Source organism: Thalassophryne amazonica, chromosome 4 (genome assembly GCF_902500255.1).
Source record: "Thalassophryne amazonica chromosome 4, fThaAma1.1, whole genome shotgun sequence".
Classification (NCBI taxonomy): domain Eukaryota; kingdom Metazoa; phylum Chordata; class Actinopteri; order Batrachoidiformes; family Batrachoididae; genus Thalassophryne; species Thalassophryne amazonica.
Window position 1 is genome coordinate 97,563,251 of NC_047106.1, and position 13,502 is coordinate 97,576,752.

Sequence of the window (13,502 nt, forward strand, 5' to 3'; positions counted from 1 at the left end):
ATGTGCAACTAGTGAAGTTGAAATTTTGTTCAGGTGACAAATGCAGTGAAGCTCAAAATGTGTCTTTGAGCAGTTACAGCAAATTTATTTCTGTTTCTACAGATTTGATATTGCTAATGCCAACATCAATGATGAATACCTAAATAAGATGAACCCTCACCGTGTCCCTGATGTGGTAAGACTCTCCTGCACTGCACAGCCTGTGTCGCTGCTGTAAACTGTGTCACTGCTGACCTCTAGTGACAGCTGAGAGATTGTGTCTTTGATTTGGGGAGAAAATTGGAAATGCCCTTAAATAATCATGTCATAAAAACAAAACAAAAAAACAGTCTGTTTGTCTTTATTTTGTAATTATTCTATACTATGGACTGTCTAAGGTGCTGATCAAGAAGAGCTTTGACCGCACCAGGAGATTAAAACGCCGGAACTGGAAATTGCAAGAGCTGGCCAGAAACCGGGATGACATGGACACCGATGATGAACGGTAGGAGAGCAGTATAGAGTACATATCATTTTCCGGCGGTGTGATCACTACTTGATGCTGGTTAACCAGTTGAGGAACACTGCTGCCTAAACGTTGTCGAATTAAAACTATAACTTCAGGGTTTTTCAAACTCTGCCCTATTTTGAGATGTTTTTCACTTGAGACAAAAATGGTAAGTCGATTATCGATGGGATGGGCCCTTTTCTGTAATAAGCAGAAGAACGAGGCTCTCACCAGCTCTTCATTCAGCTTGTGTGGATTTGGTGGACAGCAGATAGGGATGAAGCTAAACTAAGTAGCAGCCTATATAATTGATTGTTTTCTTGATATGCGTTTTTTCGGTCAAGCATATATAATTATCTGGGAAATTATTTTGGATGAAAATTCTTGACATAAGTACAGTGAGGAAAATAAGTATTTGAACACCCTGCGATTTTACAAGTTCTCCCAGTTAGAAATCATGGAGGGGTCTGAAATTTTCATCTTAGGTGCATGTCCACTGTGAGAGACATAATCTAAAAAAAAAAAATCTGGGAATCACAATGTATGATTTTTTTTTTTTTTTTAATAATTTATTTGTATGTTACTGCTGTAAATAAGTATTTGAACACCTGTGAAAATCAATGTTAATATTTGGTACAGTAGTTTTTGTTTGCAATTACAGAGGTCAAACACTTCCTGTAGTTTTTCACCAGGTTTGCACACACTGCAGCAGGGATTTTGGTCCACTCCTCCATACAGATCTTCTCTAGATCTTTCAGGTTTGGAGTTTCAGCTCTCTCCAAAGATTTTCTTTTGAGCTCAGGTCTGGAGATTGGCCAGGCCACTCCAGGACCTTGAAATGCTTCTTACGGAGCCCCTCCTTAGTTGCCCTGGCTGTGTGTTTGGGGTCATTGTCATGCTGGAAGACCCAGCCATGACCCATCTTCAATGCTCTTACTGAGGGAAGGAGGTTGTTTGCCAAAATCTCGCAATACATGACCCCATCCATCCTCCCTTCAATACGGTGCAGTCGTCCTGTCCCCTTTGGAGTCCCCAGAGTATGATGTTTCCACCCCCATGCTTCACGGTTGGGATGGTTTTCTTGGGGTTGTTCTCATCCTCTAAACATGGTAAGTGGAATTGATTCCAAAAAGCTCTATTCTGGTCTCATCTGACCACATGACCTTCTCCCATGCCTCCTCTGTATCATCTGATGGTCACTGGTGAACTTCAAACGGGTCTGGACGTGTTCTGGCTTGAGCAGGGGGACCTTGCTCCCCTGCAGGATTTTAAACCTTGACAGCATCATGTGTTACTAATGTAATCTTTGTGACTGTAGTCCCAGCTCTCTTCAGGTCATTGATCAGGGCCTCCTGTGTAGTTCTGAGCTTTCTCAGAATCATCCTTACCCCACAAAGTGAGATCTTGCATGGAATCCCAGGCCGAGGGAGATTGACAGTCATCTTGTGTTTCTTCCACTTTCTAATAAATAATCATAACAGTTGTTGTCTTCTACCAAGCTGCTTGCCTGTTGTCCTGTAGTCCATCCCAGCCTTGTGCAGGTCTACAGTTTTGTCCCTGGTGTCCTTAGACAGCTCTTTGGTCTTGGCTATGGTGGACAGGTTGGAGTGTGATTGCTTGAGTGTGTGAACAGGTGTCTTTTATACAGGTAACAAGTTCAAACAGGTGCAGTTAATACAGGTAAAGAGTGCAGAATAAGAGGGCTTCTTAAAGAAAAATTAACAGGTCTGTGTGAGCCAGAATTCTTGCTAGTTGGCAGGTGTTCAAATACTTAATTGCAGCAGTAACATACAAATAAATTATTAAAAAATTATACATTGTGATTTCTGGATTTTTTGTTTTTTTTTTAGATTATGTCTCTCACAGTGGACATGCACCTAAGATTAAAATTTCAGACCCCTCCATGATTTCTAAGTGGGAGAACTTGCAAAATCGCAGTGTTCAAATACTTATTTCCTCACTGTAAATGTTTTGTCTGACCAAATGTCCCAAACCCATTGAATAGAATTTACAAAGATATAACTTGAAGACAAATGGAAAATTCTCAGGTTTGTAAATACTGAACTGTTGAACATTTGGAATGTCCTATTGATGAAATCAAAATGCCTACAAGAAATAATTCATTAAAATCACTTTTATGATGATTAGCAAGTCAAACATTGTGGACGTGCTTAAAGCTACAGTGTGTATTACAACCCCTGGCAAAAATTATGGAATCACCGGCCTCAGAGGATGTTCATTCAGTTGTTTAATTTTGTAGAAAAAAAGCCAAAAAAAAAGAGAAAAAAATACTAACAACCTTCCCATGTTTGTATTTGGTCCAGAGTTTAGACACAGCTGACTGTGAACAACCAACATCTTTTGCAACATTGCGTGATGATTTACCCTCTTTTAAGAGTTTGATAATCCTCTCCTTTGTTTCAATTGACATCTCTCGTGTTGGAGCCATGATTCATGTCAGTCCACTTGGTGCAACAGCTCTCCAAGGTGTGATCACTCCTTTTTAGATGCAGACTAACGAGCAGATCTGATTTGATGCAGGTGTTAGTTTTGAGGATGAAAATTTACGGGTGATTCCATAATTTATTCCTCAGAATTGAGTGAGTCCTTTTTTCTTTTTTTTTTTTCCCTCTGCTTGGTCTAAAAAGTAACCGTTACTGACTGCCACAATTATTTTTCCTGATTTCTTATAGTGTTTCTTAAAGCCAGGAAGTTGCCATTTGAAATGACTTTAGTTTTGTGTCATGTCTGTGATCTGCTTTTTTTCCTACAAGAACTTGTCCAGTTCTTCATCTGACAACACTTCAACAGCTGCTAAAGATGTCCCCGCGAACACTGCAGATGTTGGATTTGGCTTCCTTGTACTGTGGAAACATTTTTCTGAAGTGCTAATACAGCTGTGCAATAGAGTAAAAGGGGTGGGAGAAAAATGCACGATAGTGATATCAATAGGGGAGATAAAGAAACATTTCTCTGCAAACTGGCAGTTGAAAACAGCTATAATCACTTCCTGAATCACACAGGACCGCTCCACCTTCAGCCGTTCGTGGGCACCTAACAAGCTGCAGAAAGCACTGCACATCGTGTTGGTGAGCAGATTGCACCACTTAGCACGACATTTATGCATGAAAGATTTTTTGGAACATTTCAGCTCATCAAGTGGAGTAAAGAAGAAGAGAACGGAGCGAGTGGTGACGTCAGCGGATCGTATCAGAGCACAGCTCGTCTGAAGGATTATAACAAAAGTTAAATCTGTTACAAACATACTTTAACAGCTGCACACAAGAAGAAAAGAACACACAACTGGTTTACCAAGCCATGACAATGTAAACATGACAAATAATTACCTTTTTAGATGGCTCAAAATGCTTTCTGCAGCTTGTTAGGTGCGTGCGAACGGCTGAAGCTGGAGTGGTCCTCTGTGATTCAGGAAGTGATTACAGCCGTTTTCAACGGCCAATTTGCAGAGAAAATGATTAATCTGACATGGCACAATCCGGTGAAAGTGGTCATTTCAGCTGTATTCCCTCTGCCATTGTATCGAATTAAACTTCTTTGATGAAACGAGATGAGTGTGCACGGCATGGAGGAGGGAAGGACAGAGGGGGGCGTTGAGCCTGGTGACGCTAGCAGGAAGAACTAGACAAGAAGGCACCTGATTGGTTTTTTGAGAGCGCACCGCCGGGCTTATACTGGTCAGAGTTTTATCGATCCTAAAGCTGCTACAGACGTCTGATCCCCCCCCCCCCCCCCTTTTTCTGAATACATAATGTATTGACTACTGTTCGGATAGACAGACCATTTCACCCAATATAACAGTGTTTTTGAACACAGTTACCTACCCTAGCTTTAAGTGAGAGTAAGATGGGTATTGCCATGTAGTTGTCATGCAGAAACACAGTCTGCAATGGAATAAGCCAGAAAACTATATGGCTTCAAATCACTAGTTGTTGCCACTCTCGGGATGTAGGTACTCCAATTATAGGAGGTAACCCCCCCGCCAGCCCCACCACTGTCAAAGACACTACACAGTGAGTAGCAACTTTGTGTCCATGAATGACCACAACTCTCCACACAAAACACACAAATCTGGTCGTCAGTACAGTATTGCATAAAAGCAAAGAAAAAGCACACAGTTGTAACTGAAGCACTTTTGAAGTCCTCTGAGATTAGTCATGGCTTTGATCTTGGTACTTCATTGATCTCGCATTTATGTAACCTTTGCATGTGTACATAATAGTGTGTAAAGCTGTATGAAGACTAAATGTACAATGTACACTTGCAGACAGCATCCTGTTTACGAGTGAGGGCGAGGGCAATGTTGTGTTGAAATTAAAGTTTTTGTTAATCAGCGAGCAGTTTTGAAATAATTACAGCCGCCAAAGACTTAATAAAATCACCTGCGTTAATTTGTTTTTCTGTCTGTCTGTTGGCAGGATTACGTCAAAACTACTGCATGGAATTTTGAGGAAATTTGCACCACAGATAGATATTAGGCCATGTAAGGCTCCTTTAAATTCGGGAGGTGATCTGGATCCGGATTGGTGGATGTCAGAAATCTCTGGTTGCTCTTGTTTTGATATTAGCTTGCCATAGTGAAATGTCTGCAAGTACCATTCCAGTGGAGGCATGGAAATGTCTAGGAGAAATGATAGTGGAGTTTCTAACCAGATTGTTTAAAGGACATGTCATACTGAAATCATAACAATTTAGATTTAGGCTGTTAGTGACCATCTGATGATCCACCAGGATTACTTTGTGCACTTCTGTGACCGGTTTCAAAATATACGGCATTCACAGCAAACAGTTACGGAGACTTCTCAAAACAAAGTACTTGAGTACTTTGTTTGCACCACTTGAGTGTTTCCAACAGATGACGGAGTTACTAGAAGCGTCCCAGCGTGCGCCTCAATGGAATGGATTTGTGAACATTAAGAACAGAGGCACAGATTAATTCCAAAGTTTACACAAGTGTGATGTTGTGTTATGCACCTGCGGCAATTAGTCATAAACGCAGCCTGTTAGAAACACTAAGTAGTGTTGTATACAACTATGAAAAATCTAATAAATATGTATATCTGTGTCAGCACAGAGACATTTCCACGTCTGTTAAGCGGTGGCAAACAGCTGACATGCGAGTTGAAACAGCATAACAGCCATTTAACCCGCATGTCAGCTGTTTTTTTTAAGGGATTATTAACATTAATTCTCTTTTAAGGAGTTCCTTATAGAGATTGATAGTTTTATGACAATTGAGTCTAAAAGCTTAATACTGATTATATATTGTTCAGATTCAGCCAGAGGTCCATCTAAATTGGGGGTTAAAACAGCTCCTACAGCACACATACACAAACACACCATATCCACAGACTCTCTCAAAGAAAAAATAAAAAAAAAAAATCATACTTTCATTGAAAGCTCCATTGAAAAGAACACAAAGCAAAAGATGAAAAAATTTTTTTTAAAAGATTTCCAAATTAGTCCACAACAAAAATGATTCCTCACACACGCGATCGCAATTGTGATCGCCAGCCATGGAACGGTCCACTCGTCCTCACTCGGATCCACAGCCAGAGATCATTTTCACATTCCACTCGGCCAGAGAATAACGTCCAGGTTCACTTGTTTTCTGGTTCTGATCACGCGCGCATAATAGCTGATCGCAGCTCTTCCTTCAACTCAAACTCTGTGAGGATTGTGGTAAATTAGTCCATTATCTGGGTATCCTGTAAGGGGTGGGAGTGTGGGGTACCTGATTTGTTGCAATGTGCGATCGTGTCTCTATATGACCAAAGTAGGAGCTGTGTCTGAATTCTCGTCATTACATCAAACCTGATTCCGGTGGGTATTGGACTCCGCCAGGGCTGCCCCTTGTCACCAGTCCTGTTTGTGATGTTCATGGACAGGATTTCAAGGCAAAGTCAGGGATTGGAGGGTGTCCAGTTTTGTAACCTCAGAATTGAGTCTCTGCTTTTTGCATATCAATTTCAATTTATTTAATTTATTCACCCCCAAATTGCAACAAAGCTGCCTCAGAGTGCTTCACATGAGTAAGGTCTAACCTTACCAACCCCTAGAGCAAACACACAGACAACAGTGGAAAGGAAAAACTCCCTCTGATAATGTTGAGGAAGAAATCTCAAGCAGACCATACTCAGAGAGGTGACCCCATGGCTGTGAAAACTCTGCGGATCTGAGGAATTCCGTGGATTTTATCATGGGAAGGGGGAGAGTTTTAGTGTTGTACTCTGTAATTGTGATCGTCACTGAGTTTTTAAAATGCCTATCGCAAAGTGTTTCCTTTTTACGACATTGTGCAATTTTTATAAGTCCGCGGACACTGATCTGTGTGTTACAGATACAAATCTGTGTCCTCTGATCCACAGAACTTTGCAGAGGAAAAATGCCACTCAAAGCGTAGCTGTTACGACAGTTGTCATAAAGCGGGACTGGTTGGTTGCTGCAGTGACGCTGTGTGGCTCCTGCAAGACGCTGAAGCTAAAGAAGAATTTTGCAGCATGTCTGTGTCACAGAACGACATCAGACAGAGCAAAGATGGCGAGAAAGACGGTTTGGTAAGGACAAGAATCCGTGGAATAGTTGCTGGCTTCATAAACACACCTGAAAGATAAACGGGAATAGCGAACTATGCCATCAAAAAAATATGGTAACAATTTTTCTCTGTGGAAAATAAACATTGTGCTGTTCAAACAGGATTTTAGACAAGATTATGTGACTTTTTTATTATTAATCTAGACTTTATTTCATTGGATTTACAGGAATTTACACTAGGATATAAATGAGTTTTTATTAATGTAGACTTTTCATGGGGAAAAAGACACTGGATTTACAGGAATTTACACAATATGTGACATTTTTACAATAAGGTATGTTAGTGATACTTTACCCTGATTTTCAAAATATTCTACAAGCTTTAGCTGTGGTTTTTGAAATACTTTAAGTCTTTTCAGTCTTCATGAATTTCATGTAGTTTAATTGTTCTGAGTTAATTCGGTTTACAATTAAAAGGAAAATCATTCCAGGTCCTATTTCCACATCATATTCTGTTATTTCAACATTATCATTGACAGTCCAGTCCCCCCCCCCCCCCCCCCCCCCCCCCGGGCACTAAACCCCGGCTCGACCCCCTGTAAATTTTCCTCGGATTTCACAATTTTCATTTCACAGCCCTGTAACCCACTGCTTAGGCTATTCTAACAGTTACGAGGTTGTTACAAAGTTTTTACCAAGCTAAATAAACAGTAAACAGAAAAACCAGAGCAGCATCAAAAACAGAGTGCATTATTGAGATGAGCATGCAGTCATTGGTGCCTTAGGCAGGGGGTCATCCAGAACCTTGAAATGCAGATGATGTGGTTCTGTTGGCTTCATCAGGCATTGACCTCCGATGTGCATTGATTAGGTTTGAGACAGAGTGCGAAGTGACTGGGATGAGAATCAGCACCTCCAAGTCTGAGACCATGGCTGTCTGTCAGAAAGAGGTGGATTGTGCCCTCTGGGTCCGGGGAGAGTTACTGCTCCAAGTGAAGGAGTAAATTGGAGTGGGTGATTGATAGATGGGTTGGGACAGCACCTGAAATTTTAAGGACGTTGTACCGGTCTGTTGTGGTAAAGATGGAGCAGACCCGGAAAGCTAGGCTCTCAATTCAACAGTCAATTTACACTCTTATCCTCACTTATGGTCATGAGCTTTGGGTATTGACTGAAAGAATAAGATTGTGGATACAAGCGGCAGAAATGAGATTCCTTCGTTGGATATCTGGGCTTACACTCCTGGACAGGGTGAGAAGCGTGACTATCCGGGAGGGATTCGGCGTATAACCGCTACTTATTCACATCGAAAGGAGCCAGTTGAGGTGGTTCGGGCATCTGTTGAAGATGCTCCCTAGTTGTCTCCCTAAGGACGTCTTCCAGACATGTCCATCCAAGAGGAGGCCCTGGGGAAGACCCAAGACATGCTGGAGAGATAATATATCCCAGGATGTGGCCGAGGATTGGGAAGTGTGGGACGAGCTGCTTGCTTTTCTGCCACCGTGACCTGGATGAACAGCTGGAAAAGAATAAATACAAAATCTGAATAAATGGGGATGAGTTCTCTTTGAGAAATACAAGGCTGTATTGACATCTAAAATGATAGTGTCATATTCCAGTGATCAGCGTGGTGTGTTTAGAAGCTCTGTCAGTGTATCTGTGTAGCAGGAAGATGTGTTTTAGGATATTTTGAAATTATTACTTGTGGATAATTTTACCTTGAATAACACCACCTATGACTGAATGATATTATAACAAGGTTATATCAGTGATTTTAGGGTCAGTTGATAGAAAATATTAAATCAGTCTTTAATCATCCAGTCGTAAGTCCTGCAGGTCGGGTCTAATTTACCTCCGCCAAGGAGGTTATGTTTTCGGTCGCGTTTGTTTGTTTGTCTGTTTGTCAGCAGGATAACTCAAAAAGTTTTGAACGGATTTTGATGAAATTTTGTGGAGTGGTTGGAAATGACAAGAGGAACAAGTGATTAAATTTTAGTGGTGATCTGGATCACGATCCGGATCCAGGAATTTTTTAAAGGATTCTTCACCATTGCGGGATAGGGGGAATTTTGACATTCTAGTTTCTAACTCCACAAAAACAAGGCAGAAAGGCTTGAAAAAAATTAGGGTGTAACATAGTCAAATGTTCTATCAAACAAAGTTTGGTGATGATCGGATCCGGATTCCGGATCTGGTGATCCAGAATATGCAAAAATATAGGGAAAATAGAAAATGTGTCAGTGTGAGGTGACAAATGAAGCTAGAGATGCACAACTAACACCAAATTGTAGCTGAATCTGTACTGATTCAGTAAGGTGTCATCAGATTTGATGTAGCTTCAAATGTTATGGAGCTAGATCCAGAAGAAAACCGCCATTACCGAAAAATCGTTTTTATACAATAACTTTTGAACTAATAAAGACATAAAAGTGTTTCCAAGTTCTAGTGGTATGTTTTCATGGTCAAGCATGTCAAATATAAAGGAAAGAAAAGTGTATGTATCATAGTTTTGGTTGTAACACTGAATTGTTGAATAGATCACTGTGCCAAGGAGGGAATCTCTTTAGGGTCAGTGACCCTATGGCCTTGTTTAGAGAAGTGTTTCATAAATGTTAAAAAATTCATATATTTGCAGTTTAGTTGAATAATAAATTTAATTTTGTGTCTCATTTGTTTTTGTCTATAAGCACATGCAATATCAATATCAGTGCTCAGATGACAGTAGCTTCTGGGAAATGTACAAGTTGCAATAAACTGTGATGCCAAGCGCTAAGGATACATGCTATCCAGTCAGCAGATGAAACTTTTTTTTTTACTACTGAGCAAACGTCATTGTTAGACTTTTGTAGGTTCAGTGATTCCACGGCTTGTATAGATGTTATGGCGTCAGTGACCCCATGGCCTTGGCGGAGGTTTGCACTCTGAGTGCTTCTAGTTCCTCTGTAAAACCATACAAACCACATGCCACTTCACACACACGCACAAAATCCACTCCACTGTAAGCTTCTGGATGCATGAAGATGCATGAAACGCTGATGTGATTTTTGGCTGGACTGAGAAACTACACAGTGTTTTTTTTTTTAATGGAAGTTTGAAGTCAGTGTACAGCATCACTGGACTACGTCACAGTGGAACGCCAAAATGTAAGTCCCTTTTCTGTTGTTTATAAATTAATAAAATATCAAATGACGATGTATTTTAGCCGTTATATAAAACAAATAATGAATGTTTTTACATTCTTTCAATGGTACGAATATTTAATTTGGTGAAAGCTGGAACAAACCATTCAACTCAGCTTCGCCTCGTTGAGGCGAGGTGAATTTGGAGTTCAAGAAGAAAAGTTTTAATTTGAAAAATTGTCAAAGGAAGTTAACTACGCCTGCGCATTTAACTTGACAAAAGTGGAGAAAAAGTTATCTGTAGAAAAAGGAAAAGGTCATTTCTCACTTTGCGCGCACCAACAAGAAATAAGTTAGACAACATGTGGTCAAAAAGGTCCAAAAATTTTGGACATCTAAGGCAGCATCTCAAGACCCAAGAGAAAGATGCATAAGAGCGAAGAAGAGCAGAAGAGCGTAAGAGAGTGAGTTCCCGCGCATGCTTTTAAAGGGTTAAAAGCTCCACCCCCAAGAATTTTGGGTACTGTAGTTTTTCTCTGCATTTCTTTGTCTAGTTTTATAATAAATCAGTGTCTGCTTTCTTAAATTCCCACTTAAAACCAATGAAGTCCTGTATTACAAAACTCTAGTACACACTTTCCTTAGCAATATCACACAACACAGTCATCTGGATAAAGCTCACATTTGACAAACTCTCTACAATCTGTGATCGGAGTAAAATACACGATATATATAAATTATGTGTGAGGTTAAATGATCAGATATTAGTTTTTTTTTTGTTTTTTTTTTCCTGGTCACAACAACAATAGTACCACTTTTAAAATGTGAATTCCAATTTATAACACTCACACATTAGTCACATACCCTTCCCCAATTTGCCCAAAAGGGGTCACTCTTGCTCCACAGACTGGGAGAGACTGGTTTTTGGATTTCATCACAAAATGTGAAATCTGTCAATCTGGTATCGATTTTAACCAGACAAACTGCGTTGTGACCACCAAGTTGAGGGTAATCCTTCTGTTGTATGGTCTTATTGGAACTGTTCTATGAAGGCACAGTTGTTGGACTTTAGGGAAAGTAGGCCTTTCTGGGGTCTGTGTTTTTAGATGAAAAACCATCTGGTTTTGGGATCTGATAAGGGGTTCACAGCTCCATGAGGAATGCACTTTAAAGAGTCTTAAATCCTGTTAGTGGTGGGTGGATGACGACAGTTGGCTATCCTCTGCTGGACACTCAGATATATTCCAGATCTTGAGCTGTGATGGGTTTTCTTTGAAGACAATTTTTATGGCTTCTGCTTTATGCAAACTTAGTAGGTTGAATGGTGAATGCAGGCTTCCCGCTACTGTGTCTGTGTTGTGCTGTGATCGTCTCCCATGACCTGCTCTCTGTTCTCAGACAATACCAGGAATTCTTGGAGGACTTGGAGGAGGATGAGGCTCTGAGGAGGAACATAAACATCTACAGAGGTGAGCAGCTGGACACTGCAACTTTTCTGCAGTAGTTTACTCTGTTTTCTGCAATTGATATATTTGCTTTGTTTCCATTGCTGCATCTTAAATGGTCAAAGTATGTCTGATTTATTGTCAATGCCTGCTGATAGATCTTGTATAGATGTTTATTATGGATGATGCATTCAGTAGTTAATAAATGATGCTTGATTTTCTCCCTGTTCAGATGCATCAAAGATTCCGGTGGAGAGTGACACTGATGATGATGGTGCACCACGTATCTCCTTAACGGAGATGCTTGAGGACCTTAGCCTAACAGATGCCACAGGAGGGGAGGGAGCTGCCATGATGATGGAATAGCCTGCCGATTTTGCTGATCATACAGTCGGCGCTGAGACGCCTATTTTTCATCTGACATAGTGATGACTGGTTCAAGGCAGAGGAGGTTTTGTTTTGCAAAGTATCCACAGTCCTCTAAGTGTGGTGTAATTACTATTTACTTTACATTTGATTGTTTGCTTACAGTTTTCACCTAAACTGGTCAGTTACTCCACACCTCACACACTGGGAGGACATTATGAAGCTGACCAGCAGTGTGTCAGGGGCTCTCCTCTCCTCTTTCTGCAACCAGAAATTAAAACTAGAGAAATAGCTTTAACACAAATCAAGTATGTCGTCATGCACTTTTTTTTTCTTTTACAGCTAATTTGTACTGTAGGCTTTTTCTAATAAATATGGTGCAAGTTGCTTTGGTGGAGAAATACACAAGCGGGAGCTTTGGACTTCTGTGATGAGGAAAGTTGTGCATGACACCTGTTGCTGGAAAAGCCTTAAAATGTGTTCATTTGGCTACTGTGGGTAATATCAAATACTCAGCATGTTTTCAGCCGGAGTGTGATGTCTGTGTGGCTTCTGCTGAAGATACGAATAGGTATTAAGGCTGTTCTGAATAACTGTCGTGATAGTGGAGGAGCCAGGACAGTTTCGTGTGCAATACTTGTTAATGTTTGGCAGAACCTATAAATGTATTCTACTCAGTCCGAATATTTGAAAAAATTTTGTTGCCTTTATTTATCTTGTTGACCTTTACCAGTTAAGCTGCAGGGTCCCTCTTGAGTCTTCCATGCCCTAATATCTATCTGGTGCAAATTTGGTGCGAGTCTGTCAAGTAGTTTTATTATTATTATTATTATCATCTTTTTATTGGGAGAGGCAGATATCCATCACAAACATTTTTACAGACTTAATCACTCAAGAACACAGAAATAAATGGATTCAGAGAGTTCAAATGATTTGTCCATATTGCTCTCCTAAGATTTTTTTGGATCATTAATTATTCCAGTTCTAAACAATATAAAAACCAAACAACAGGGAAGTGCCCCACACCCCAGCATTAGTACTACTAAATGAAATTAGATCTGATTGGTTTCACGTACTCTGTCCATTTGGTCCAGATCCTATAAAATTTTTCTTTCTGAACTTTGAGGGAAAATATCTTCTCCATGACATAAATCTTTTAAACAATTTCAATCCACTCCTCGATGGTGGGTGGTTCTACTTTTAACCATTTCCTTGTGATGGATTTCTTACAGGCTGCCAATAGTATAGCCAGCAGTTTTGTTGTTTGTTTTTTTTTTGTCTCTGATTAGTCTCTCCATGTTTCAAATAATAAATCACCTAAATACATAACTTCACATTTAAATGGAATGTTTACACCAAATACATCTGTTATACAAGTATATTGGTGGATCTCTTCCCAGGAAGGGATCATTACCTGGCAGTCCCAAAAAATATGGAAGTGGTTTGCTCCGTTAGACCCACAAAGTCTCCAACAACTGTCCCCACTGCCTTGATGTCATTTTTGTATGGGTATGACAAAAAAAATCTAGCAAT

The 13,502-nt window shown here is 40.2% G+C and overlaps 1 protein-coding gene across 1 annotated transcript in view; it reads left to right on the forward strand.

Moving 5' to 3' along the window:
• The window catches only part of nmd3 (NMD3 ribosome export adaptor), a 56,671-nt gene extending 43,448 nt beyond the window's left edge, over window positions 1-13,223 (forward strand). Inside the window, exons 13-16 of the mRNA XM_034168298.1 lie at window positions 103-175; window positions 378-484; window positions 11,557-11,627; window positions 11,836-13,223. Coding sequence (XP_034024189.1) covers window positions 103-175; window positions 378-484; window positions 11,557-11,627; window positions 11,836-11,969 — 385 coding nt within the window. The 3' untranslated portion in view covers window positions 11,970-13,223. The remainder of the gene's footprint in view (window positions 1-102; window positions 176-377; window positions 485-11,556; window positions 11,628-11,835) is intronic.
• The last annotated feature ends 279 nt before the right edge of the window (window positions 13,224-13,502 follow it).